This window comes from Myxocyprinus asiaticus, chromosome 24 (genome assembly GCF_019703515.2).
Source record: "Myxocyprinus asiaticus isolate MX2 ecotype Aquarium Trade chromosome 24, UBuf_Myxa_2, whole genome shotgun sequence".
Classification (NCBI taxonomy): domain Eukaryota; kingdom Metazoa; phylum Chordata; class Actinopteri; order Cypriniformes; family Catostomidae; genus Myxocyprinus; species Myxocyprinus asiaticus.
Genome location: NC_059367.1, coordinates 24,738,586 through 24,763,132, shown reverse-complemented (window position 1 = coordinate 24,763,132; position 24,547 = coordinate 24,738,586). Strand labels below are relative to the sequence as shown.

Here is a 24,547-nt window from a genome sequence, read left to right as displayed (position 1 = left end):
TACAAGTTGAATTTTTTTTGAAAAAATTGACTTCTGATGACATACTGGAATTACTGTTAATTTTGCTACTACATTATTCAGTATACTAGTTAACAATAAAGTTTTTCTTAATAAGCTATACATTTATATTGAAATAATGTGTATTTAGAAGTGTGTGTTTTTTTTACATATTAAAGAGCACACCCAATTAGTTCCACACAATAATGTAAAGATATTCTAAACTGATTATGCAAAAAAACAACACTGGTATCGGATCAGGATCGGTATCGGCCGATACTGAGATTTTCGATATCGGAATCGGATCGGAAGAGAAAAAGTGGTATCGGTGCATCCCTAGCACGCATGCGTGCGCCCGTGTGTCTGAGTGTGTGAATCATATGATCAGCAGAGTGGCACCTCTTGTTCATTCTGTTGCGTGCAGCGCATGTGACTGTATATTATTTCATTAAATTACATCCTTATGCTGTTTAATGATCACACTTGGCCATATCCAGAGGTTTTTTATTTTATTTTCAAATGGTCTTTGATTTCATCTCAAATTTGTCACATCTCATATAATTTTGCTAATGACAGCATACTGTAATATGATACTGAAATTAGCAACAAGATGATATTGTACCGTTTTAAGTTTTTTGGTGTTGCGATACTTCGTTAGTACCAGTAAACTGCGCAACCCTAGTCCACAACACCTCACAAATAAACCTGTGGACTATGCATATTAATGGGAACATTGCTTACAGTAGGCGATTTAAAGTCCTATAATGACTCAAATTAAAATGTATTGTTGAATATGGTGAATTTGTACACAAGCAATGCTTTAAATAAAGAGGATAAATTGAAACACAACTTCTCGAAGTTTGCCACGCTGATTGTAACTACACGCAAAATCACAGTGTACTGTCAGCGTGAGTATGGTAGTTTGAATTCCTCTGTTATATTTTGACGTTTGTGTGTAGCCCCAGTTTCACGTGGAATGAAAGTACAAGTTAAGTCCGTGATACCTGGCCAAGCATCACGTGGACACTGTCCACTGCACTAACCAGCCAGGCACAAGAGATTTTCACATTTAGGTTTACACCAAAAAACTCTCTTATTTTAAATATTTATATATTGTATATAAAGCCTGTCATGGCCAGCCCAATCTCCATACCTGAACCCCATTGAAAACATCTGGAATGTGATCAAGAGGAAGATGGATGGTCACAAGCCGTCAAACAAAGCCGAGCTGCTTGAATTTTTTGCGCCAGGAGTGGAATAATGTCACCCAACAGCAATGTGAAAGACTGGTGGAGAGCATGCAAGACACATGAAAGCTGTGATTGAAAATCAGGGTTACTCCACCAAATATTGATTTCTGAACTCTACATTAGTATTGTGTTGTTTAAAATTGTATATGAACTAGTTTTCTTTGCATTATTAGAGGTCTGAATACACTGCATCTTTTTTTGTTATATTTCTGCAAATAAATGCTCTAAATGACAATATTTTTATTTGGGTTTTGGGAGGAATGTTGTCAGTAGTTTATAGAATAAAACAAAAATGTTCATTTTACTCAAACACATACCTATAAATAGTAAATCCAGAGAAACTGATCATTTTGCAGTGGTCTTTTAATTTTTTCCAGAGCTGTATAATATTTTGCCACATGTAAATGAAGCATGTCACAATTTTTTTCACTGTAGATTCTAAATTCTTACAGTTAAATTAACCGTGACATTTTTAATTGCGGTTAATTGTGAAACATCCGTATTCAAATGCAATTGCAAAGTATTTTCACTGGATTACCCTAAAAAAGGCATTATATGGTTATTTGATATTGATATATAACCCCTTTTTTCATTTAATTTACAAGAAAAATAGCAGTATTGTGATATACACTCACTGGGCACATTATTAGGAACACTATGATCCTAATAAAATGCCCGATGTGGTCTTCTGCTGATGTAGCCAATCCGCCTCAAGGTTCAATGTGTTCTCTCTCATCAACAAGGCATTTCTGTCCACAGAACTGCCGCTCACTGGATGTTTTTTGTTTTTAGCACTCTTCTGAGTAAACTCTAGAGACTGTTGTGCATGAAAATCCAGGAGATCAGCAGTTACAGAAATACTCAAACCAGCCCATCTGGCACCAATAATCATGCTATGGTCCAAATCACTGAAATCACATTTTTTTCCTATTCTGATGGTTGATGTGAACATTAACTGAAGCTCCTGACCCGTATCTGATTGATATTATGCACTGCACTGCTGCCACACGATTGGCTGATTAGATAATCGCATTAATACATAGTTGTACAGGTTTTCCTAAAAAAGTGCTCAGTGAGTGTTTTATTGCGATATAGATGACAGAATATAGAGACATGTTACCGTGATTTTGGTCATACCACCTACTTTCTAAGAAAAATCAAACAGGCTACTCATTTGTAATCTCATCTTGAGAAGTTCTAAACAGACAGACAGTGGAGACTGTAAAACTTGTAAACACAATGCCTACAATGCAATTTATTGTGTGGTTTTTGTGTGGTATCTTCCTACACTGCTACATAAAAGTAGTCAGAGAAGTTAAATAGCATCCTTTGTGCTCTGTTTGTTTGTGTTTGTGGATTTATATTCACAACCACCCATATATTATCTCCCATGATGCCTGAGACCACACAGACTTGTTTTCAGTATCTTGGTGCCACAGGACGAGTTAATAAAAACGTTGAAACAGCGCATGACGTGCTGCTGGTAGTGCGTTTAGTCTGTGAGTCATGGCTGTGTAGATGTGAGCGAGATGAGTCCCAGAATTGCTTATGACACTTTCTGACAGGCTGTCATCCCCCTCTGAAAGCTCTTGTTGGGGAGTGTGTTACAATAACTGCAGCCATCACCTATAGCTACAGCCTCAGCAGTGGATGAATGATTGTTCCTGGAGGTTTGGCTATTTTAGACTGGAGAGATGTGTGACCTGAGGGTTGTTCGGTCAGCTGGGGGACCACAGACGTCCTTCAAGTGTCAGAGGTGTTGGGTAGGCTGTGATGTGCTGGAGAGGGTTAGTCACTCTTCATGTTTGAACTGTTGTTTTTTTGTTCGGAGAGGTGGACTGTGAAGGAGGGGGCACATGATAGTGATATCATCATGCTGAAAGCATTGATTGTTCCAAAAACTGAAAGAAAAAAGAGAAGAATGAAATAGAGGCACAGAAACAGAGAAAATGTGTATTACTGTAATGAGATTATGAAGTCAGATGCAATTTTATGGTTCTCTGTAGAGGAGATTAGTGTCAGGATACTAGTGTCAGATAGATTCATTCTTTAATGTTAATGTGATGCATTATTTTTTGGTTTGCTTTTATTTTGTTGGGTAATTACATTTCTTTTGTATTTTTTTTTATTGGCCGTTTTAAGTGTCCCTAAATGTGATTGGCCAAAATGTGGCTGATTAACAGGAATAGTTATTTTGCCCTGAGGTTAGAGTGGGCAAAGAAACACATACAGAGTGTTATGGATCTTAACCCCATTGAGGTTTTGTGGGATCAGCTAGACTGTAAGGTGCGTGAGAAGTGCCCGACAAGACAGCCGCATCTATGACAAGTGCTACAGGAAGTGTGGGGTGAAATGTCACCTGAGTATCTGGACAAACTGACAGCTAGAATGCCAAGGATCTGCAAAGCTGTCATTGGAGGATTTTTTTATGAGAACTTTTTGAAGTAGTTTAAGAAGTAAAAACAAAAATTGTAATAGTCATTTTTCACATTATTAATGTCCTAACTATACATCGTGATCAGTTGAATGCCACTTTGGTGAATAAAAGTACCAATTTCTTTCCATAAGAGCAAAATCTGTACATTATTCCAAACTTTTAGTGTTTGTGTGTGTGTATGTATGTATGTATGTATGTATGTATGTGTGTATATATATATATATATATATATATATATATATATATATATATATATATATATATATATATATATATATAGAGCCTGACAGATATTGGATTTTTTTATACAGATTTTAGAGAGGGAAAATTCACAGATTACCGATATGGTGACCGATATAGCAAATTTTTGAGCTGGAATGAAAACAGACCATTTTATATGTGGATTTTTCACTGATTTTGCACCGATATGACTATGCAAAGGTATTCAGAAGGCTGCTTTCTTAAACAGATATTTTTATCAAAGAACATTTGACATTATTATTATCATTGTCAACAAATTCTAGAAATGAACACTGAGAAAATAAAGAATAAATACAAATACAATAAATAGGTTAATAAACATCAGTACTGTTAGTATAAGTCAATTGCTGACCACTTAAAGAATAAATAAATAAAATAAAAATCAGTACTGTATGTTTAGTATCAGTCAATTGCTGACCACTTAAAGAATAAATACATAAAATAAAAATCAGTACTGTATGTTTAGTATCAGTCAATTGCTGACCATTTAAATAAAGAATAAATAAAATAAAAATCAGTACTGTATGTTTAGTTTCAGTCAGTAGTCCACCATTTAAATAAAGAATAAATTCAAATAAAATAAATAGCTAAATAAATATCAGGGGCCGGTTGCACCAGCTATACGTACGTTACAACTTAGCCTAGTTGTGGCGTAAATGGGCACTAAGTCACAATTTATGCTCTACTAAATATTTGACCAATGCACCATCAAACTTAGGTAGAACGTAACCCTACACCCTAAATATATACGGCAGCCTTCGACCAGGAGTAACTGATGGAATAAAAAAGCAGACTCATTTAATTACATCAATGAGCTCATGTTTTGGTTGACAGGCATCAGTCCGTTCAACATATATGATGTTGTTGGCATTTACACTCGTTTACATTTACGAGAGAGAAAAAAACGTACATTTAAGCGGCTCTTCTGCATGACACCGATCTAACGGTGCAGTTTTTAGGGTACGTCGCCCAGTGTCAAGTTTCAACACATTCAAAATATATATATAGGATATTAAAATGAATAAATGTCTATTTTTCCAGCCTGTTGAATTATTTATCACCCCTTATTTATTTTAGATACAGATCCAATATATTATTATTTACACAGGGCAAATATACTATTTATTAAATCTACTTTTATTAGGAATCCTATTTTAATGTCTGGAAAACCAGACTTTTAAATATTACATTTTGTAAATGCAACGACTGGAATTGTTCGGTTGAAGGGGTACCAAACTGTGAATCCTGAACAGAACAGTTTGGTGAATACGTTTACACATTAACTTCCACTCAGCTGACAAGGTATAAAAGTAGCTGTGTGGTTAGCTAGTTAGCTGTAAGCTCGTTGCTACGGAGAGTAAAAGATGGACTTTATTTACTTTCCAGCATTGTGTCTCACCAACTAGGTAAAAACGTAGTGTGAAATCAACACTCAGCAGACACAATCCACCACCGCACCGTTGTCTGCTGAGCTGCAAAAAGATGCTCTGATGTTTACCTTTCAACCTGCTACATTACTGACTGCACTGACAAAATATAGCTGGCTAACAGCAAACAGGTGTGATAAACATGAGTGACATGGTTGTCAGGGACAGGGTTAACATTATATTAGTTATCTAAAATTATGAGGTCATTTTTTATTAACATTCCAATATGTATTTCACAAACTAGATAGCAATTTAACGAGAAGAGATCTCCTCACATCCACACCGTTTAACTCCGCCCTCTCTGCAGAGCCACCGTCAGCTCAGCTCTGTAAACAATGGAGTCGGATCGCGCTCTGCTGGACAAACTGCGCTATGACTCGGCCAACCGATATATTGGTCGAGCACTAATATATATATATATATATATATATATATATAATATCTGCCATCTGCATTGGTCGGCCACTAATAAGAAGTTAAAATTTATGTTTTTCTGGCTTTGTTGATGTTATTTGCCAATAGAAATACCTGTATACCATTGATATCCTGTTTTCTTTTGTGCCATGGGAGTTTGCACATCCAATAATATTTGTGTTTTATGATTTATTGTATTTTCCTATTCCACTTGGAGGAGAAATTATTCTAATTTTCTGAGGTGCTTATTTGTTTTTCTTTCACACTAAATTCCTTCAGACATAATGCAGATATATTGGTGTCAGCAGTGTATTCACCATTGAATGTCCTTGGTGTGACTGCATGCCTTTTCCTGACTGTTAAGAGTGGAGTCACCCATCCTCCAGCCTTGTTCCTCGCTCTGATTGGCTTGGTCCCCTTCGTCACTCCTTCTTCCCATGCAGCGTTAGCCAATCGGAGCTACTGCTCCCATTCAGAGTGTGCATGATTAGCTGGCTCAGCCTGTGATGCTGCTGCCTCTCTCTAAGAAGAAATCTAGACTGCAGTGACAAGTTTTTCAATGAGAATTGAGCTGATGTCCTGCAACGCGCCTGACTCTCCATCTGACAATTCTTTCTACTTTCAGAATATCTTTTGCACAACGATCTCTTTTTTCCCCCATTAATTTTCATTGAGCAGTTTCATTGTCTTTGTGTCACAGTCATAAGTCAGCATATCAGTGTGTTTTCCCATCCTTTCATTCATGATTCCCTACATTTAATCTGTCCATCTCTCATTTTTCAAACCATTTTCCAACACCGTTTTCAAAAAAAAAGAAAAAAAGGGGATAAATTTGACCACTGCATAGCCCGAAGGTGAGTACTCTTCAAGTTTAGAGTGCTGCAGTCATTAACGTTGCATTTTTACTGCACTCTCTCCTTTTTTCTTGTGTCATGTCTCCTACCTAATGCAACAGGTTTTGTATGTACCTCATATATTGGACAGGGCATGTCAGTGTCAAGGGGATTGCATTATAAAAACTAGCCAGAATTTATTATGGGCTATCTATATTAAAAATGCACCTCTTTAACTTGGTTTGGAGGGTTCATGCCCCATATGTGGAATATATCTGTTGGAATTTAGGACTGTGTATATGTTTTTGTGTCTGCATATGTGTGACTTGTAGCTTACAGTTGAAGTCAGAAGTTTACATACACTTAGGTTGAAGTCATTAAAACACATTTTTTAACCACTTCACAGATTTCATATAAGTCGTTTAGGACATCTCCTTTGTGCATGACACAAGTAATTTTTCCAACAATTGTTTACAGACAGATTGTTTCACTTTGAATTGACTATATCACAATTCCAGTGGATCAGAATTTACATACCCCAAGTTAACTGTGCCTTTAAGCAGCTTGGAAAATTCCAGAAAATGATGTCAAGCCTTTGGACAGTTAGCCAATAAGCTTCTGATAGGAGGTGTACTGAATTGGAGGTGTACCTGTGGATGTATTTTAAGGCCTACCTTCAACCTCAGTGCCTCTTTGTTTGACATAATGGGAAGATCAAAAGAAATCAGCTAAGACCTCAGAAAAACAATTCTGGACCTCCACAAGTCTGGTTCATCCTTGGGAGCAATTTACAAATGCTTGAAGGTACCACGTTCATCTGTACAAACAATAGTACACAAGTATAAACACCATGGGACCACGCAGCCATCATACTGCTCAGGAAAGAGACACATTCTGTCTCCTAGAGATGAACGTAGTTTGGTGCGAAAAGTGCAAATCAATCCCATAACAACAGCAAAGGACCTTGTGAAGATGCTGGAGGAAACAGGTAGACAAGTATCTATATCCACAGTAAAACAAGTCCTATATTGACATAACTGAAACGCTGCTCAGCAAGGACGATTCTACTGCTCCAAAACCACCATAAAAAAGCCAGACTACAGTTTGCAAGTGCATATGGCGACAAAGACCTTACTTTTTCGAGAAATGTCCTCTGGTCTGATCAATCAAAAATTTAACTGTTTGGCCAAAATGACCATCGTTATGTTTGGAGGAAAAAGGGTGAGGCTTGCAAGCCGAAGAACACCATCCCAACTGTGAAGCATGGGGGTGGCAGTATCATGTTGTGGGGGTGCTTTGCTGCTGGAGGGACTGGTGCACTTCACAAAATAGATGGCATCATGAGAAAGGAAAATTATGTGGATATATTGAAGCAACATCTCAAGACATCAGCCAGGAAGTTAAAGCTCAGTCGAAAATGGGTCTTCCAAATGGACAGTGACCCCAAGCATACCTTCAAAGTTGTGGCAAAATGGCTTAAGGACAACAAAGTCAAGGCCATCACAAAGCCCTGACCTCAATGTGATAGAAAATTTGGGGGCAGAACTGAAAATTGGTGTGTGAGCAAGGAGGCCTACAAACCTGACTCAGACCAGTTCTGTCTGGAGGAACGGGCCAAAATTCCAGCAACTTATTGTAAGGAAGGAAGGCTACCCAAAACGTTTGACCCAAGTTAAACAATTTAAAGGCAATGCTACCTAATACTAACAAAGTGTATGTAAACTTCTGACACACTGGGAATGTGATGAAAGAAATAAAAGTTATTATTCTTAAAATAGAGTAGTGATCCTAACTGACCTAAGACAGGGAATGTTTTCTATGATTAAATGTCAGGAATTGTGAAAAACTGAGTGTAAATGTATTTAGCTAAGGTGTATGTAAACTTCTAACTTCAACTGTATGTATGCTAATTGTTGCCTTTGCTACACATAATAGGATATATCATCCAAAAAATTAAAACTCATCATTTGTTCAACCTCATGGTGTTCCAAACCTATGTGACTTTCTGTCTTCTGTGGAACACAAAAGAAGATTTTTGCCAGAATGTTAGTCTTGGGCAGAAGAATGTAATACTGGTTTGGAACAACATTATTAAGGGTGAGTAAATGATGGTAGAATTTTTTTTTTTCTTTTTTTTTTTTGCCCCCCTTTGGTGAATTAACCAAATTGCATTTAATTGCATATAATTGCATTTCTTACATTTTATACAAGTTCAAACATATACAAATGAATCTGTAAATAATATATGATTATTGTTAGAAGCTCATTAAATAAGGTTGATGTCTTCTCAATACGAAGCATTTCGTTAATATGTATGAAAATAGGCTTTGACAGGAGCTGTCAGTGGATGAATTGGCAATGCTGTTACCCAGATTGCAAGAGAGCTTAAGGGCCAAAAACCAGTTGACCTCATATTTCCAAGAAGGTAGAAGCATTCAGTTTCATCCAAATTATGTTGGCTTATCACCCTGTCCTGCCGTCACATCAGTGTTTTGGCTTTGCATCAATTTTTGGAAAATGTGAAGTAACGGTTATACCAGGCTATGCAAATTCAGTCTGTACTAAATACAGACCTGCTATTTAGTATACATGAGGCATTTATATTTCAAGTGGGCTTAAAATACCTGACATACATTGCATGGGTTTGTTTTTAAAATATTTCTATTGTCCCTCATTCTGTCTTGTTTTGGATGCATACTAAAAACCACAAAAGCACCTGAATAATAAGTAAGCTATTATATTTGTGTATGAGTGCATGTTTCGTTATTTGAGCATACAGTCTTTGCTGCTGCAGATTGATGAGCTGTCCTGAGGCTTTACGATGTACATGTCTCGCTCCTGACATTCAGGAACATCTAATGTTCTTTTCATTTAACTTTTGTGTTGACTATGCCCAAGGGTTACTTATACCTAATATACAGACCAACCTTTATGTCAGAAAGACAACAGTCATGTGATGTTGATACATGAGGTGTTGCTGAAAGCGAGACTCTTGAACACAATCAATAAATACCCTGAGAATGTATTAGTCTGGCTTTCCCACTGTTAACATTTAATTCCCTTTAAACCAAAGGCTTAGTGCTGTGGGAGAATGTACCGTTTTCCCCTCTTCGAGTTGACTGTGGTATCAGGTTTGAGAAGTGATATTATTCTTCTTTTTTTTTTTTTTTTTTTTTAAATATACAGTACTGCATTATAATGCAGTAATGCTCTGTGGTGAGGACGATCTGGTCGTCTTCAGCCCAAATATACATTGGTTTTGACATGAACACAAGCTTGTCAAAGGATGCGTAATTTTACTGTGCACGCATACACAGGTGGTTGGCGTATGTGTGCTACTATTGCTATGAGATACTGCGCAGTTTCTTCTTAGGAGTTTAGACACAAAAAGATGTCTTTATATTCTTCGGACTAGAGCTGTGCAAATGCAGCTCTCTCCAGACCTCCTCACACATGTGCTCTTAACTTTCACATCCACTGTTGTTGTTTCAGCATTCGTTTCCTGTTGTTTATCGGTGATTATATCTTCTAGTGCTTCTTCCTGACCGCAGCAGTTGAAATGGGAGTGTTGCCACCTTGTGGACCTACTAATTTGTGCAAATAATTCCATGCGCATTCTGTGCTTTCAAAGACTGTTGGTTAGAAAAATCGGTCTGCACGCCCAGTGCTCGAGCACTCTGCTGATGACTAGATTTGCGTCATGCGTCCTCAGTCTGATCGGAGTATACTTTTGGGCTTTACAGTTGATGCACTTAACCAGAAATGTCATGCCAAGCCTATATAAGCCTTAAAAAAAAAAATGATATCTTTTATAATAAGTTGCACTATTATTGTAGGTAAAAGTGTTTGTATATAAACCTGTGTCAGAAATCATGGATGCACATATCTAAATTTGGTTGGTCAGATCAAATCACACATTCCGCAGATCATCAAAAAGTCATAATAGGTTTTTGCTGGCTAGGTAAGATTGCTTATCGAACTACTAAGTATAAAAAAAATATATATATATATATTTTTTCAGCCTGATCTAATGAAAATTGTGACTGTGGTGAAATTTTTGCTTAATGTTATTACTTGATTCATTACACATCTTTACACATTTTCGCTGCATTTCCATGGTGAAAGTCTACTGTGCACCACTTAAAGTGAGTTAAATGTCCTCCTAAACAAAACCTACCTCCCCTAAACCTTAAATCTAAATCTAACCGATAATGTTATTGAAAGCAATAATGCAGTTGCTAAAGTAAGTCGGTTATTGTCCAAATAAGGGAATGAATGGTGTACTGAGTGCAACTCCTAAAGAGGGCATGGAGATTAACCACTTCTGAACAGGACTTGAAGTGCGGAGGTTCGCGCAAAACTCCCGCGAATATAGGCAATGAAGTAGAATTTTAGTGAATGCAAAGCGCTCTGGTTTCACATTGATTTAACGATCATGTAATGACAAATGTTATTTGTCGTTGTGGGTTCATACATGCAGTGTAAATGACATGCAGTGACACAGAGGAGCCCTAGACTGTGTCATGCCTGAGATGATAGAATGAAGAAACACAGAATCTCAAAACCAAAATGAGAACAGGTATTTTAAATAATTAGAAATACATTTTGATAATTAAAATATTATTTTTAATGTCATTCTTTTTTTTTGGGGTGGGGGGGGGGGGACGAACCTAGTGACTGGGTGGTGGAGGACGAATCTCAGTTGCCTCCGCGTTTGAGACAGTCAGTCTTATCACGTGACTTGTTGAGCACGTTACAGCGGAGACCTAGCGCATGTGGAGGCTTCGCTATTCTCCGCGGCATCCACGCACAACTCACCACGCACCCCACCGAGAGCGAACATGCGACTCCAGGTGTGGTAGTTTGTCATTCTTAAGTTTTTAAAGCCTTAAAGGAAATCATGTAAAAGTTAAATATGAATAAATGACTTCTTAATGTTTATGAAGCACACATACACCTAGGCCTGTTGCAATTATTAAATAACCGCTGACCGCGGTTGTTTGATCTAACCACGGTTATTTGAGAAAACCACAATTATTGGGCATTCCAATTCCAATCACATTTTAATGCCCAAATAAAGGAATTTAAGCTAATATACTGTATAAATACCATGAACAGTGCATTTGTGTCATTCAGTTGAACTCCGAGTCCGAGCGTCACTGATCCGCACTGCGGACGTCAACCAACTCCTGTCTGGAAGAGCTCTGGTTAGGGTTGCACCAGTTTTCCGTAAGCTCTCACATAAGTTGGGACTTAAAGTTCAACCTAAGGGCTTAGTAATTAGTCAGTGCCTAATTTGGTTGCACCACCTATTCTTAAGGCAAGACTTAGCCAGTAGGTCGTAAGCTCTCGTAAAGTGATGCGTAGTCGCATAAAATGTCGTTTACCTGTATTGATCCAATAAGCAGCCTTCAAATTTGTACACAGAAGTGTTAAAAATTCATGAATTTCAGTTTGATCTTGTTACGGTTGATGTTCAAACCTTGTTTGCTCACATAACTGTCAGCTGTAATAAATTATATTTCCATTGAAATATGGCACACAATAAAAGTAGATCTAATAAATAGTATATTTAACCTATGTAAATAACTATTCAGGAACTGTGTCTAAAATTAATAAGGGCAATAAATAAATAATACAACAGGCTGGAAAAATTGACATTTATTCATTTTAATATCATATACATTAGGGCTGCAACTAATGATTATTTTGATAATCGATTAATCTAACGATTATTAGAATGATTATTTGACTATTCGGCGAATATTGCAACGATTAATCATTAGCTCTTAACCAATTATTCAGCTTGTGCCCTACTTAAAAAGTTGTATTAAACGTGCTTACTAACAACAAAGAGGACAAAATCATCTTTTAAAAATACCTCTAAATGACATTCACTGAATTAAAGGGAAAAAAATACTTTTTATTAAGTTTAATTCAGTAAAGAAATTCACTGCCAAAATATCCTATTGTTATCAAGTGTTTTTGTCTTGTTTTCCATTTAAAATTGTCTATAAATCCTTAAAATAAGATACATTTACTTTAGAAGCAACATATAAGATATTTAGACTTGCTTCAAGAGAATGTATCTTAAATGTAAGTGTATTTTGTATATAAGTGTATTTTTTCACTTTGTTATACATCTGCGAGTGCAGTAAAGACTAAATATACTTATAGTCAAGTTTTATATTCAAGTTGTTATATCTATTCTCTAAAAGCAAGTTTAAATATCTTATATGCTGCTTCTCAGGTGAATGCATCTTTTTTATTAAGGAATTTTAGATATTTTAAAATATTTGTATTTTTAACATTATATTCAACATTCTCAGATAACAATTTTTTCTTCTGCAGTATAGCTGCTAAAGAAAATGTACGTTGTTTTAAAGGAGTTTTAGATATTTATACTGGAAAACAAGCCAAAACAAAAACAAATCAAAAACGTATTTTGTTGCAGTGTATAATGGGGTGAAGACTACCCTCTCTCACCTTTCTGTTCACTTCAGTCCATCTTTAACTCACAAAAAAACAAACTTTGTCATTAATAAAGCTGCATATTGCCAGTTTTCTTCACAGTATGAAATGCACAGTGACACATACAGTATATTATGATTCAATAAGTCGCAAACAATCATGTTATAATCTAGCTGCATTAAGCGTGCACGCTCGAGGGACAAGCGTCCCCGCGACAGTGTGTGCATCAGCCAGGTGCAGTTTCAATCTCTTCCCCCTTAGATCGGGACACTTCGCGCAACTCATAGAAGAGGCACTGACTGCACAGAGAAATGACTGTTTCGGAGTTTGTAGTTATTTACATGATCTGCTTCCATATTATTTGAACTTTAATAAAGCTATAACGCATTAAATATAACTGCATTAAAGATGTAACGCTGGGGTGTTTCCTTTAAAGACGCTTGATGTGCAAGTTTTGCTTCAGCGGAGTGGCAGCTCTGCTTATTTCACAATGAGAATGCTTCTGTATTTACTTATTTTGTATTTTTGCATTATAATTCCCTCATACTTTGCGATCTACATCACCTGAAGCTGTTTGGAAAGTTTAGAGCGCATCTGGACTGTAAGCTGTGTTTTCTTCCTCTCCTCAGTCAGGCGTGAACTGCAGTGCTGCTCTCGCATCATCATTAGAGTTTAATGTGATCTCATGTTACGTTAAATGAGATCAAATGACTATTCGACATTAACATTTTTGTCGACAATTTTTTATTGTCGACGTTGTCGATAATGTAAACAAGTGTAAATATCAACATCATATGTTTAAAGGATTATAGTCTGTCACGCAAAACAGAGTCTTCTGTAAATATTTAGTTCATACGTAGGGTTACGTCCTACCTAAGTTTAATGGTGCAACGCTCAAATATTTAGTAGTGTGTAAATTGTGACTTAGTGCCCATTTACGCCACAACTAGGCTAAGTGGTAACTTTCGTATGGCTGGTGCAACCGGCCCCTGATGTGCACGCTGTCGGCAGAGGCTCGCGCCAAACACCCATGAAAATGTAAACGTATAAACTGTGACAGTGAACACAAAGTGCTCCTGTTTCACTTTAAACTATCGTGTAATGGCAAATGTTCCTGGTTCATACATGCAGTGACACAGAGGAGGAAACGCACACTTCTGTGGAGTGATGAAATGATGAAATTAAATTTCAGAGGTTTTGCTTCATGTCAAATAAGGCCTTGTGGGCTTAATCAGAGCATTAAAATAACGTACGAAAGTGAAGAAATTAGGACAGAAATATTTGACTATTGCATAATATAATAAAATATTATATAAATATAATAAAATATATATAAAAATGATTTTTTTTATATAAAATGTAAAATATGAGTTCAAAAAAAAAGTGTAAATGTAAAATTGACCAAAACTAAAGATGACCACAAAAAAAGACATAAGTACATTCATAAGTTTTTAAAGCCTTAAAAGGAAATCACATATCCCTGTTTTATTATTTGATTTATATATTTCAAGTTAAATGTGTAAAAATGACTTCTTAAGGTGTATGAAGCACACGTGCAGAAAACAACACCATAAGAGATATGACAATTAAACGTGAAAGTCCTTAAAAAGACAATTAATCGTCATAGCCCTAAAACTGACAATTAATCATCATAATCGCAGTTATTTGTTTGATTATTAATCGTCAGCCAAATTTCATAATTGTGACAGCTCTACATACACCTTTGACAAAAGCATGACGATTTCTATGACAGTTAATCATCATAATCGTGAAAGCCCTTAAACGGACAATTAATCGTCTTAATTGCGAGAGCTCTAAACCCGACAATTAATTGTCATAATCGCAATTATTTGTTTGACAATTAATCATCAGCCAATTTCATAATCGTGACAGCTAGTGAATAAAAGTCATTATTGTTGAAGCCCCTCTAGTGTTTATTTCACCAGGAAAGTGGCGCAATATATAATTAGCATGTAAAAATTATATTGCAAAATGTAGATATAGTATCGTGATTCTATAAGACCAACAATATGTCCCAAATGACGGACTATACACTGTGCACTTACAATATACTACATGTACTCAGCTATGTAGTATTAGAATTTTTAAGAATAGCATCATCATTAAACCAAAGATGCTGGTGCCCCCTCAAGAAATAAAAAAAAAGGTATATGACGCACCTGCTTTTGATGTTGCTATGTGATTGTTTACTGTATCTTCATAACTCATTTATATCCATTCAGTCATCAGCAGTTGACTGATGCTCTAAATACCATCCTGTCCCCCCGTGGTGTGAGAACAGTTGTTCCGATAAACAGGACTGATCAGATTTCAGCAAGCACATAGTGGCCCATTTACAGACCTCCTGTTTTCCAACGAATTTGACCCACTAAGAATCTTAGACTGGGGCAAGTAGGAAGCAAGGAGGCTGTAAGTAGGTATTAGTGACTGTGACTCTGCAGTATTACACAGTGCAGTTGGAGCACAACTTGGTGTACTGCCTCATTTCGATAAGGGACTTGAAACTGAAATGAAGCCAAGAGGAGGTGTCAAGCAGGAGCGATTGTTTTCCAGTGCTGACCGGGCTGTTAGATTCTGATGTGGATGTACACTGTGTCCTGATCACACCTGAATGCATCAACTTTGCAGTTGTAGTTTCCTAACTGTAGGGGGGTCAGTTTCTTGTAAGAGTTTGAGTGATTTTGCACTCAAAAAAATAATTTTAAGGTTTATGCATTTCAATTTCATAAAAAAGTCCATCAAATTGAATTGAGTAATCTTTAATAAAAATGAAATAAAAACTATATATTTTAAGGTTTATTAAGTTAATTTTGTTAAACATTTCACAATTCAATTTGATCAAATTTGAGTGTGTGCCTGATTTATGTAATGCTATGTTTTAGAGATCTACAATGTTTTTTTTATGACTGTTATGATACTGATTATTTTTAATTTGTGTATATTATTTCGATAACACTAACATAGTTAATGCATTAGGGATCAGTGAACTAACAATGAACAATATCTATACTAAAGAACTGATGATCGGTTAAATGGAAAAGTGTTAATCTTTATAATAAATATTGGTTAAAATATCTCTACTGTTTAGTATATAATTTCAAACCGTAATAATAATAATTATTTTCTTGTCCTATCTCACATTTTCCTTTACCACCTGTCTATCCAGCTTTCATTTCCCATGGTTTTTTCAACTGCATTATGCAGTCTATAAGAGAACGTGCGAATACTGTGTAATTATTCCCTTGTCTCTCTTGTTTTGACAGCTGAAGGCTTCTCTGTGAACAGGACACTAAGAGGGCCAAACAATGGAATGCTCTCTCCTGCCTACACTGCTCAGCACTCCAGAGACTGAGGTTAAACAGCTTAGTTAGCAGTGTGCCTCTCCCCCAAGAACTCTTTTAGCCTGGGGAAGTTGGGAGAAAAAAAAAACAAGCAAAGGAAAATTTCCTGCATAGTACAGCACCTTACTTCGGTTCTTTGTAGTTTGTTTGGGATTCATTTGGAAGCTTTGCGTGAAGAAACGGCAAGATGGATTTGGAACCGTACCTATGGATGGTCGTGATCGGCTTCATTATAGCTTTCATCCTGGCATTTTCGGTTGGGGCCAATGATGTGGCAAACTCTTTTGGCACGGCGGTCGGGTCAGGAGTGGTGACACTGCGCCAGGCCTGTATCCTGGCTTCCATATTTGAGACCCTGGGTTCCATCCTTCTCGGTGCCAAGGTCGGGGAAACCATACGGACGGGAATTATAGATGTCCATCTGTACAATGAAACAGTGCCTGTGCTGATGGCAGGAGAGGTCAGCGCCATGGTTGGTAAGTAATGTATAATTTAAAGTTGAAACCTCAACCTATCATTGTGAAGGTGAATAATTGAAGCTTAGCAAGGCATTTGTTTATTCACTGTAGGCGGCCAGATTCTGGGAGTCTTGATCACATGTTGGTTTTGTAATAGAGTTGTAATAGATTATCTGAGTTGATGCCTGATTTTTGACATTTCAATTTAACTTAAGTTGCATTTAGGCTGAAGATTCAAAGTTAGAACATTGAATGAATGGTTGGAGAAAAGATCTATGATCAGACCAATCCTATTGTGGCCCAAAAAAGTATTTGCATAGTTCAAACACACTTTTTAAGCAAAACATTTAGAAAAAAAGATGTTTGTTTGGTTTAAAATGATAAAACAATAGATATACTTCTCAAAATGAAGACAAAGTATTTGGACACTTTCTGGAAATTGTCCATAGTTAATGTACTGAACTACACCTGTGGTTACTCTACTAGGACACCTGTGTTAACTTGAGGGAAATTGACTTCATAAATCCACTAAAGATTATCTTTGGATCAGTTAAATAGTAATTTAACAGTTAAAAAGTCAGTTAAAAATTCATTGCAAAATGGCTCTGAAATTGTTTGTGAATGCCACTTGGTTCGATAATTTGATATGTAATGCAATAAAATTCATACATACATGTGGCTTAAAAATTAAAATGATGTAATGATTTACTCACCCTCATGTTGTTTCAAACTTCAGTCACCATTCACTTACTTTGTAGGACAAAAAGATGTAACAAAAGTGAAAGGTGACTGAGATTAGCATAATGTCTTAATGTCATTCGTGTTTTGCGAGAAAAAAAAAAGAACTTTGGAACAACATGAGGGTGATTAAATGTTCACAGAATTTGCATTTTTGGGTGATTTATCCCTTAAAGTGTCCATATACTTTTTGGAGGAACACTATTTTTAAATGTTCATAGCTACGTTGAAATGCTTTTTGAATATTATCCAGTCCAAATAATAAAATGAAGACAGAAGTAAAAAGAACATGGTTGAAAGCCTTATTGTGTTGCTCCTCATCCCACTTATATTGCCTTCTCTTTCAGGGTCTGCGGTTTGGCAGCTCATTGCCTCTTTTCTGAGGTTACCCATTTCTGGAACTCATTGCATTGTGGGATCTACGATTGGCTTTTCCATGGTTGCTATTGGCACTAAGGGAGTGCAGTGGATGCAGTTGGTCAAAATTGGTAAAAGTTCCATTATGCAATGCATTACAAATCATAATGTGATATTTATTTGCATGCCAGAGAACAGGAAAACTAAACAGCCTTGTTTTGAATGCTTTGATGCAGTTGAGTGCCTAATATAACCCTTATATTGTTTGTTACTTTGGATTGATTCATCCGTCTCTTTATTGTTTAGTGGCAAGTTTTATTCTTAAAGGGTTAGTTCACCCAAAAAGGAAAATTTTCTCATCATTTACTCACCCTCATGCCATTCCAGATGTGTATGACTTTCTTCTGCAGAACACAAATGAAGATTTTTAGAAGAATATCTCAGCTCTGTAGGTCCAAATAATGCAAGTGAATGCTGATCAGGCCTTTGAAGCTCCAAAAAGTAGATAAAGTCAGCATAAAAGTAATCCATATGACTCCAGTGGTTTAATCAATGGTTGAGCACAGACCAAAATGTAACTCCTTTTTCACTGTACATCTTGACAGCAGTCTCTTTGGCGATCATGATTTCAAGCTCAATTACATTTCCTATAGTGCCATCTAGGGCTCTGCGCATGCGTCAACCACTAGGAAGTTGAACTAGTGAAATGTCCAGCAGGGGGCACCAAAAGCAAGTGAAATGATGTTGTAATCAGACGAGGTTTGAAAGGTACATTTTAGATGGATTTTTTTAATGAGTAAAACGTACCCCCAAACCTAAAACTTTAACCTCAACCTAACCAATAGTTTCTTAAAAGATGAATGAGAGGTGAACAAAACATACATCCTTACCCTTAACCAATGTTTAAACCTAACCGATAGTGTTGTAAAAGCAAAGTCGACATAAAAATTAGTGATGTACCGATACTGGTATCGGAATCGGGTCCGATACCACACTCATGTACTTGTGCTTGTAAAAATGACCCGATACCACATGACGTATGAATGTCATTACGTAAACATTCAGCACACAAATTAAAATCACGTCATGTCCTAGTGAGATTATTTAACAGCAAAAGCTGCGATTTAATGAGATAAATATATAGTTTGCATATGCTGCGCGCTTTAAATGTCAGTGCTTGTGAATGTGTGGAACCGGTGATGTGCTGACATAAAGAGACAAATTGCTCATACCTTTTAGAGCTCCTTGTCTCATACACGGAAAACACCATCATGAGCATCGCATGCTCTGTTTGTAGCAGATGACATCAAGCAGAGCACTAATTCACTTTTTAGCACAAGGCACATACAGACTACATATTTTTATTTAAGAAGCAGCCTTTTATGGTTTAATAATCACTTTGAGTCACGTAGCAACCGGCTTTTCCAGAGTGGGAAGCTATCGTCATAACGTCAGAGCTCCTTGGTCATAACAACACAAAATAAAAGCTCTGCCAAAATAAAAGCTCTATTTAATTAAGGGAAAAAAGACAGAAATAGTACTGTACTATAATACTACTGTATAGTTACACAACAAATTATAATAATAATTATAAATCAATAGTAATTTTATTATGTTTAAGCAATATCTCACATCTGTGATCTGTTATGCAGCACTTTATTTTACAAAAATATCTCCAGTTGTATTATGGATTGTGCTGTGAGGTTTTTGGGAATACTTTTGTGCCAATTGTGTCGAACGTGACTTCAAGAAATGAATAAAAATATAAACTGAGAATGAATAAAAACAATATGAAACTGAAAAAAATCAATTCAAAGGCAAAATGTATGCTTAGGCTTCAAATAAACTGCATACTTTGTTAACGAAATTCCCTGCTTGCGTTCGCTGATCAGGACTTACGAATGTGCTTCTCGCATTTTCAGTCATGCTTCCAAAGTTTTCTTTTATGCTCCTGGAGTTTTCATTCGCAGTTCTGGCACAATACTCTCGTGTGGACAGGGCAAACAAAGAGGAGTTCTCTTTGGCTTGTGAGATTTTGAGTTCTTTGACCTGGAAGTAGAGTTAACCTGGAAGGGGCCCTAGTTCAGGTTTTGCGTGTAAAAGTGCAAGAATCTGTTAGCAGCTTCATAATTAATTTGTGTGTAATGATATATTTTGGCTTTGGACAAATGCCTTAATCGTCATCAGTAGGACAATCGAGGCAGCCTGAGGTAAGTCAGTATACAGTTGTGCTCAAAAGTTTGCATACCCTGGCAGAAATTGTGAAATTTTGGCATTGATTTTAAAAATATGACTGGTCATGCAGAAAAAACGGTCTTTTATTTAAGGTTAGTGATCATATGAAGCCATTTATTATCACATAGTTGTTTGGCTCCCTAATGATAACAGAAATCACCCAAATGGCCCTGATCAAAAGTTGACATACCCTTGAATATTTGGCCTTGTTACAGACACACAAGGTGTCACACACAGGTTTAAACGGCAATTAAACGTTAATTTCCCACACCTGTGGCTTTTAAAATTGCAATTAGTGTCTGTGTATAAATAGTCAATGAGTTTGTTAGCGCTCATGTAGATGCACTGAGCAGTCTAGATACTGAGCCGTGGGGAGCAGAAAAGAACTGTCAAAAGACCTGCTTAACAAGGTAATGGAACTTTATAAAGATGGAAATGGATATAAAAAGATATCCAAAGCCTTGAAAATGCCAGTCAGTACTGTTCAGTCACTTATTAAGAAGTGGAAAATTCGGGGATCTCTTGAGACCAAGCCAAGGTCAGGTAGACCAAGAAAGATTTCAGCCAGAACTGCCAGAAGAATTGTTCGGGATACAAAGAAAAACCCACAGGTAACCTCAGGAGAAATACAGGCTGCTCTAGAAAAAGACGGTGTGGTTGTTTCAAGGAGCACAGTATGACGATACTTGAACAAAAATGAGCTGCATGGTCGAGTTGCCAGAAAGAAGCCTCTACTTTGCCAATGCCACAAATGACAACACCTTGACACGCCCTGTAATTTGGAGTGACGAGACCAAAATAGAGCTTTATGGTCACAACCATAAGTGCTATGTTTGGAGAGGGGTCAACAAGGCCTATAGTGAAAAGAATACCATCCCCACTGTGAAGCATGGTGGTGGCTCACTGATGTTTTGAGGGTGTGTGAGCTCTAAAGGCACGGAGAATCTTGTGAAAATTGATGGCAAGATGAATGCAGCATGTTATCAGAAAATACTGGCAGACAATTTGCATTCTTCTGCAAGAAAGCTGCGCATGGGACGTTCTTGGACTTTCCAGCACGACAATGACCCTAAGCACAAGACCAAGTTGACCCTCCAGTGGTTACAGCAGAAAAAGGTGAAGGTTGTGGAGTGGCCATCACAGTCTCCTGACCTTAATATCATCGAGCCACTCTGGGGAGATCTCAAACGTGCGGTTCATGCAACACGACCAAAGACTTTGCATGACCTGGAGGCGTTTTGCCAAGACGAATGGGCAGCTAAACCACCTGCAATAGACAACTATTACAAAAGACTGCACGCTGTCATTGATGCTAAAGGGGGCAATACACAGTATTAAGAACTAATATACGTATATATATATGTGTGTGTGTGTGTGTGTGTGTGTGTATGTGTGTATATATATATATATATATTATAAATTACTGATGATTGAGGTTAAGACATTTCAAATGATATATGGTTAGTCCCAATTAATTAAATTGTACTAAACAGTGAAATATACAGTACAGGAACAATGAATAAATGTTATTCTCCACGGCATCCATGCACAACTCACCGCGTGCCCCATCGAGAGCAAGAACCACATTATGGCGACCACGAGGAGGATAACCCAACGTGACTCTATCCACCCTAGCAACCAGGCCAATTGGTTGCTTAGGAAGCCTGACTGGAGTCACTCAGCATGCCCTGGATTTGAACTGGTCAGCGTCTTTTAGTCCCCCATACTTTCATTTGATTAAAGTTTTTAAGGAATTTGTCTAATGAGGGCAGTGGTAGCTCAGCGGTTAAGGCTCTGGGTTACTGATCAGAAGGTCAGGGGTTCAAGCCCCAGCACCGCCAAGATGCCACTGTTGGGCCCTTGAGCAAGGCCCTTGACCCTATCTGCTCCAGGGGCGCCGTATCATGGCTGACCCTGCACTCTGACCCCAGCCTAGCTGGGATATGTGAAAAAGAAGAATTTCACTGTATATGTGCAAACGTATAATGTGTGATAAATAAAGAAAATTTTATTAATTATATTAATAAACACCATTTTGATGATTAACTTGAAATAAATTGTTGATATGGAATTCAGAAAAAATAAAACGAAAAAACAAGTATTGGACTCAGTATCGGCGAGTACCAAAACGAAAGTATCGGTACTCTCGTTCTCAAAAAATTGTATCGGGACATCCCTACATAAAAAGCACATGTACTGAAGAAATCACGTCATTTCGCATTGCTGCTATGGCACTTTCGCTTCACTGTCGTTTTGAGCATCATTGGCTGCGCTCGAGCCTCAGCCTCCGAGTCCAAAGTCCAACAATCAATCAGGTGAGCTACCACGCAAGCTGATCATGTTGGAATAAGTGTGCAAATGTAGGTGGGTCTGTAATACAAGCATTAAAATGTATCGTTTTTCAAATGATTATTTAGAGTAAAAGTGTTCTGATATAATAACAGAGGTTTGTGAGTAGTTGTTGTAGCACCTCTAGTGTTAATTTTACCAGGAAACTGCAGTAAAACTCAGTTTGCAAAAATGTAGTCATAGTAACTTTCATTCTATGAGACTAGGTTGCATATTACTTTCTTCCATGGAACACATGAAGATGATAAACAGAATGTTAGCCTCAGTCCCCATTCACTTTTATTGCATCTTTTTTTCTTCCATACAATGGCAGTGAATGGCGAGGCCAACATTCTGCCTAACATCCTTTTTTGTGTTCCATGGAAGACAGAAAGTCATACGAGTTTGGAACAGCACGAGGGTGTGTAAATGATAACAGATCATTTTTATTATTATTTATTTTTTTATTTTTTGGGTTAACTATCCCTTTAATGCAATTTTTTTTATATGTAATTTCTCTGGGGTGACATTATCCCATTTTTGTTGTAAATTCCCTTGAAACTGATGTGTAATTTATTTAATATTTTATGATGGCCTTTTTGCCTCTAGCTACATAATGTGTCATCTATATTGGCACACTATTGATTTAGTAATTGCTGTTTATTTGATATAGTTGCCTCGTGGTTCATCTCCCCTCTGCTGTCTGGTCTCATGTCTGGTCTGCTGTTCTTCTTCATCAGATATTTTATTCTTAACAAGGTGAGTTCAGAGTCATCAACATGTATTACACCTGTCTTGCTTCACTGTACTTTAATGATAAGTAGTGTTGCTTTGAGAAATGTTGACATAAAAATTATTGAAGTGCTCAGACAGGCTTTAAGTGTTTTGTTCTTGTGGTTTATATATGTAATATAAACATTTTAAAAGTGCTTTAGAGGCTTTGCCCAGTCTTCACATTTATAGACTGGTCCATCACCAGTGAATGTAAGACCTCATATGTTTTTATTTAATTTAACATGCATTCAGCTATTTCCAAATAACTGTGCCTGTGTCTGTTTAGTTTGCTGTGACAGTAACTCTACAGCAGCATCTGTTATGGCACAGTGAATGTGTCTTGGTGTGACACTAGTTCAGTAAACACTTAAATGTTTAAGCCTTTTAGAGTAAGGAGCCTGGAAGTGAATTCTTGCCTGTGGCCACAGAAGCATTGTGATTTAAAGGAACATTTAAATGTATAGCATTCAAAAATGATTGCAAAGCACTGAACTGTTCTTGTAAATGCAAAATGTTCTGACCTTAAAATAACTTTCAAAGAATAGTTCACCCAAGAATGAAAATTCTGTAATCATTCACTCATGTATTTCCAAAACTATGAAAATTGTGAAAAAAGAGAATATTTGAAGAATGGACTGGTGTACAATGAATGTGGACTGGAGCTTTCAAGCTTCAAAAAGGATGCAAAAGTGCCATAAAAGCTCTCTCGCTCTCTTTAGCACATTCTTGAGAAATCATAAGAGAAGTAGCGACACCTGATGAAAAACTCCAGTCTCCATTCATTGTAATTGCATGGTCAAACATTCTTCCAACACTTAAAAAAAAAAAAAAAAAAAAAATTTCAAAGAAAGAAAGTCCTACAGGTTTGGAATGACATAAGGGTGAGTAAATGGTGCCAGAATTGTAATTTTTGGGTAAACTATTCCTTTTTAATGGACAAACAAGAGAAATAAAGGTAAAATTGGAAATGTTTCATCTTTATCTGTTAAATCTGTATGGTTTGTTTGGAGCTGAAGCTCTCTGTGCTCTGTCTATTAAAGGATGACCCTGTTCCCAATGGTCTCCGTGCTTTGCCCCTCTTCTATGCCTCAACCATTGGAATCAACACCTTCTCCATCATGTTCACGGGAGCTCCATGTAAGCCATTTCACTCTTAAAGTGATAGCACATTCCCCACAGAGACGTCCTTGAACTGACAAGTTTTT

At 36.9% G+C, this 24,547-nt stretch overlaps 1 protein-coding gene across 3 annotated transcripts in view; it reads left to right on the top strand.

Moving 5' to 3' along the window:
* Positions 1-24,547, top strand: part of LOC127414922 (sodium-dependent phosphate transporter 2-like) — a 57,717-nt gene that overhangs the window by 12,742 nt on the left and 20,428 nt on the right. For 2 of the 3 annotated variants that reach the window (XM_051653322.1, XM_051653323.1), the window contains 4 exons: positions 16,375-16,928; positions 17,996-18,136; positions 23,242-23,327; positions 24,383-24,479. In XM_051653322.1, coding sequence (XP_051509282.1) covers positions 16,640-16,928; positions 17,996-18,136; positions 23,242-23,327; positions 24,383-24,479 — 613 coding nt within the window. In that variant the 5' untranslated portion in view covers positions 16,375-16,639. Of the gene's footprint in view, positions 1-6,380; positions 6,641-16,374; positions 16,929-17,995; positions 18,137-23,241; positions 23,328-24,382; positions 24,480-24,547 lie in introns of those variants that run through there. The other variant, XM_051653324.1, reaches the window with a different exon arrangement.